Here is a 5,245-nt window from a genome sequence, read left to right as displayed (position 1 = left end):
AACTGTTGCTTCTTGACCTGCATACAGGTTTCTCAGGAGGCAGGTCAGGTAGTCTGGTATTCCCATCTCTTTCAGAATTTTCCACACTTTGTTGTGATCCACACAGTCAAAGGCTTTGGCATAGTCAATAAAGCAGAAATAGATGTTTTTCTGGAACTCTCTCATTTTTTCAGTGATTCGATGGATGTTGGCAATTTGATCTCTGATTCCTCTGCCTTTTCTAAATCTAGCTTGAACATCTGGAAGTTCATGGTTCACATACCGCTGAAGCCTGGCTTGAATAATTTTGAGCATCATATTGCTAGCATGTGAGATGGGTGCAACTGTGCGGTAGTTTGGGCATTCTTTGGCATTGCCTTTCTTTGGGATTGGAATGAAAACTGACCTTTTCCAGTCCTGTGGCCACTGCTGAGTTTTCCAAACTTGCTGGCATATTGAGTGCAGCGCTTTCAAAGCATCATCTTTTAGGATTTGAAAGAGCTCAACTGGAATTCCATCACCTCCACTAGCTTTGTAGTGATGCTTCCTAAGGCCCACTTGACTTCACATTCCAGGATGTCTGGCTCTAGGTCAGTGATCACACCATCATGGTTATCTGAGTCATGAAGATCTTTTTTGTATAGTTCTTCTGTGTATTCTTGCCACCTCTTCTTAATATCTTCTGCTTCTGTTAGGTCCTTACCATTTCTGTCCTTTATTGTGCCCATCTTTGCATGAAATATTCCCTCAGTATCTCTAATTTTCTTGAAGAGATCTCTAGTCTTTCCCATTCGATTGTTTCTCTGTTGCATTGATGACTGAGGAAGGCTTTCTTATCTCTCCTTGCTGTTCTTTGGAACTCTGCATTCAAATGGGTATATCTTTCCTTTTCTCCTTTGCCTTTTGCTTCTCTTCTTTTCACAGCTATTTGTAAGGCCTCCTCAGACAACCGTTTTGCCTTTTTGCATGTCTTTTCTTGGGGATGATCTTGATCACTGCCTCCTGTCCAGTGTCAGAAGGTGCTAACTGCTTGAAAACAAAAGTCATGCCGGAAGGGGATTAGCAAGTGCAGGTGCTATGGGCCCGCAGGATAGACGGGAGGGGGAGGCGGCAGAAGGCTGGAAGAAGGTCGGGGCAGCCACGCAGTGTCGAGTCAGAAGGTCCACGCAGGGCACAGGCTCCGGGGAACAGTAGGGGCACTTTGGGCCTTGCAGACACTTTCATTACTGACTAGAGGATTTTTGCAGAAACTAGTTCCTGTGGCCTTAGTTTCTGATAAGTGAATATTGAAACTTTTGCAGCTCATAAAGGTCGGGTATCAACAGACATATGAATACGTCTCTGGTCAATAATATGTTCAGGTCCTGGCCTTCTCCACTGAGCTAACAGAAGTAGATGCTGGGGTCTGAGCACAGGAGTGACCGCTGTGTGGACAGTTGCCTGGCTGGGAACGGTCTGCTGCCTCTGGCCAGACGAACCGCTGAGGCCAGCGGAGGCCTGCCTTTTTGGGTGATAGTTTGCTTCTTGCCGGGGGATGTCTGTCCTGAAGGGCTGACTGTTTGCAGAGACAGCTCTCAGCAGTAGGGGTGGAGCGGGGATACGTGCTGGTCAGAGCCTGGCCCTGCCAGGGACCCACGCGGCCCAAATAAGTCCTCATCCCAGAGAAGGGTGTGTCTGCTGGAGAGGGAACGGCTGGGGCTGCCAGAGCTGGGAACAAAAGAGAATAAGCAATCAGAAGGCAGCAGCTTGCCATGCTGAGCAGAGTGAAGCTGTTTTCCTGGAGAGGAAAAACATGGGAGCAGCCAGCCCGCTGCCCTGTGGGCCCCTGCCTGCCCCCACCCTTGCCCAGGGTCCTGGCCGGGGTGGAGCTGCCCGCCGGAGGGCTGCTTCTGGGGCTGTGGGCTGCTAAGCTCGCCCTGTGCGTGCACAGCTGTGAGCCTGGAGCAGGCAGGACTGTTGTGGAAACTATCCACAGACTTGGAAGGCCTGAGCAAGGCAGCACAGCCCTGGTTTTGGTGAGAATCCAGATGGTGCCTGTCTTTGCCCAGAACCTCCCCGCTCTGTCTCCCTGCTGCCTGCTCTCCCTTTCTGCAGGGATCAGACGCTCAGCCAAAAAGCCCTGGCCGCCTTCCAGCAGCCAAGGGCCCCGGGCCTGACTCCTAGCCCTCACCCAGCCCAGCTGCTCCTGTGGGCTGTCTCAGCCCGTGACTGGCCGAGGTGCTGAGCAGGTGTCTGCGGCTGAGCTGGGGAGGAAGCCAGGTGTGCCAGACCGGGCTGTGATCAGGCGGGAGCTGGCCCAGGGCTTAGCCCTCGCCCTTTGGGCCAGCCCACACCTGCTACATCTGAAGAGATGGCGCCTTTGTGAACCTCCCTGGCCCCACACCTTCGTTCTGGGTCCTCCCTCCCCAGGGCTATAGGCAGCCTCAGAGGGGCCCAAGACTTGCCTGCCTTCTGGAGCCCCAGCCTTCAGTCAGCCCTGGGGCAGCTGGTTGTCCTTGCTGGGGCCCAGTCGAGACTGACGAGACCAGGTGCAAGGGCTGGGCAGGAAGGGTAGCCTGCTGCAGACCCCTGACTTAGGAAGCTGCGTGTGCCCACGTTCACAGAGGGTGGGCGGTTTAGGTGCAGGGCAGGGCGGCTAGCAGGCCCAGTGTCATAATAACCAAAGGGCACCGTGTGGACCTCCTGGGGAATCCTATTCCAACAAAACAGCTGCGTGCAGACATTGTTGAGACGATCAGAGAAACCTGAGCACAGGTGTGGGGTCGTGTAAGGAATGCTTGTTAGTTGTGTTGGGCAAGAAAATAATGTGATTACTTTACAAGGGGAAAAAAGTCCTTATCCTTTTCTGTTAGAAGATCTTTGTGGGTAAAATGATCTGAGGTTTAGATTTGCTTTTAAATTCTCTGGAAGGAAAAAGGTTGGAGGGGTTGGGGAGGATGTGATGAGTGCAGTCATCATTCACATTCAGACATGGGCTTGGGGGCAGTTCTCAGCCTCTTTTCTTTCAAGAGCATTGAAAGCCCTGTGTTGTTGTTGTTCGGGTTCTAAGTCACGTCTGACTCTTAGCGACCCCGTGGACTGCAGCACGCCAGGCCTCCCTGATCATCACCAACTCCCAGAGCTCACTCAAACTCATGTCCATCAAGTCGGTGATGCCATCCAGCTACCTCATCCTGCGTCGTCTTCTCTTGCTTTCGATCTTTCCCAGCAGCAGGGTCTTTTCCAGTCAGCCAGCTCTTTGCATCAGGAGGCCAGAGTATTGATGCTTCAGCACTAGTCTTTCCAATGAATATTGAGTTGATTTCCTATAGGGTTGACAACCCCCATAGTAACCAGTGGGCTTGAGCAGCAGCAGCTCAGAGTGGGAAGGTCTTGTCCGGTGGCGGCGGAGACCCTCTTTCTGGTCTTGTTTCTTCTAAACCGAGTGTCTGCTCAGTCCCGGGCTGTGGATTAAAGCGCTTGCGCGTCCTCCTTCACTTGTCTGAAGCAGCAGCCCCCAACCTTTTTGGCACCAGGAACCAGATTTGTGGAAGAAAGTTTTTCCATGGACTGGTTGAATTGGAGGGGCGGGGATTGGGGATGACTTGAACGCATTACATTTATTATGCACTTTATTTCTATTATTATTACATCAGCACCACCTCGGATCATCAGACATTAGATCCCAGAGGTTGGGGTCCCCTGGTCTCAAGGATGCTTGCCCTGGGCCACTACCTATGAGCACGTGAGCCTCCTCCCCCAGGAAGAATGGGGGAGCTTGTCTCCACTCCACAGCTGGGGACAGGCTCCAAGAGGCCACACGACTCCCAAGGGAGAGGAGCCAACGGTCTGGCTCCAGAGCCCATATTCCTGCCAGCCGGAGTATCCCCGCCACGCATTCCCGAAGCGCCCCAAGAACTCGTGAGTGACGCCCCCTTTCTCCTCCCCAGCTGTCCTCGCTTTGCCAGCTCCTGAGCCTCATGAGGCCATCATCCCTGAGGCGGTACCTGGGCCCTGAGACCGTGCTGCCTGGCCAGGAGCAACAGCCAAAAGCCAGTGCCCAGCTCGACCACAAGGTGAGCACCCAGCCCCTGCCCGCCTCCACCAGGGCGCCACCCCAGGGATGGCAGGGCTGTCCACACGTCACAGCCTCGGGAGCTTAAGGCTGCCATTCCCAAAACCCCTGCCACACAGGACCACGCCCGACCAGCTGCTCCCACCCACCTCCACAGAGCCTGTCCCTGGCACCCCTCACAGAGGTGGCGCGCTGTGGGCACAGGCACACAGGCTTGTGGGGTTTGCTGCGTCCTTTGCAGCCTGGCGTGGCTTTGTTGGAGAGGACACAGGAACTGAATTGCTGGTGAGGGGAGTGGGGTGGGAAGGAGTGCCGTAGACAAGCAACACAGGGAACATTCTCACACACGAAGCTGCCTGTTTCTGGCGATCAGAGCCGAGTCTAGCTCCCTGTTCCTATGCCTGTGGTCCTCACTAAGGCCGAGTCCTAAGCTTTCCCAGTTCTTCCGAAGTGGCTTCCCAGACCTCACTCAGCTTGCCTGAAAATTACACTTGGAGTAAGTCAGGAGCAACAAGGAGCCCCAGAGCCTGCAGGTCGTGGGGCTTGGAATGGTCAGGCCTGTGGCCTCTGGGGTGAATGTCAAGCCGGGGTGACTGTGTAGGGCCTTCAGGCTGGGATTCCCAAGCTGTGCTCCCTCAATGAGCACCCCCATCCCTCCATCCCTGGGGAATGGGGGACGAAGGATGCAGATAGGCATCTTCCTAATTTCGGAAGGTGGTTAATTCCTAAAGCTCTCCTGGAGGTTGGATGTTAACGATCAGGAGGCCAACCTTTGGGCATCATTCTCAAAATCAGATAAGGAATTAATTACTTAATGAACACAAAGGAACTATTAAGAAGATGTGATCACCCCCAGGTGTACGTTCCTCTCCTGGAACATGGAGAGAAGGTTCTCAGCTGAGCCTGACGTGAGCACACTTATGAGGCTGCTGCCTCCCAGGAGAGCCTGTCTTCTTTCTTGTCCCTTTCCCCTGAATCTGGAGCCTGTTACGGAGACTGAGTCTGGTTGTTCAGGGATGAGGGGTGCGGGGCTCGAGAACATAGGTGGGGTCAGCCCATGGGGACGGTACGTCTGAGCAGAACACAAGTGGGCAGGCCCCAGGCCTGGGATAGAGATGGGAAAAGTGACAGGAAGAAGGGAAGGTTGAGAGAGGAGAGTGGAGGCTTGTGTCTGGGTCTGGCCAAGGCACGTTGGGGCCACCCCTGGGCCTC

At 54.1% G+C, this 5,245-nt stretch overlaps 1 protein-coding gene across 1 annotated transcript in view; it reads left to right on the top strand.

Annotated features, from left to right (window-relative positions):
* The window catches only part of FAM178B (family with sequence similarity 178, member B), a 99,532-nt gene that overhangs the window by 75,541 nt on the left and 18,746 nt on the right, over positions 1-5,245 (top strand). Inside the window, exon 15 of the mRNA XM_010829855.1 lies at positions 3,909-4,034. Within this exon, the coding sequence (XP_010828157.1) occupies positions 3,909-4,034 (126 nt within the window). The remainder of the gene's footprint in view (positions 1-3,908; positions 4,035-5,245) is intronic.

This window comes from Bison bison, unplaced genomic scaffold, assembly GCF_000754665.1.
Source record: "Bison bison bison isolate TAMUID 2011002044 unplaced genomic scaffold, Bison_UMD1.0 scf7180017864508, whole genome shotgun sequence".
Taxonomy (NCBI): domain Eukaryota; kingdom Metazoa; phylum Chordata; class Mammalia; order Artiodactyla; family Bovidae; genus Bison; species Bison bison.
Note: the sequence above shows the minus strand (reverse complement) of the source record. Positions and strands in the feature narration are given on the sequence as shown.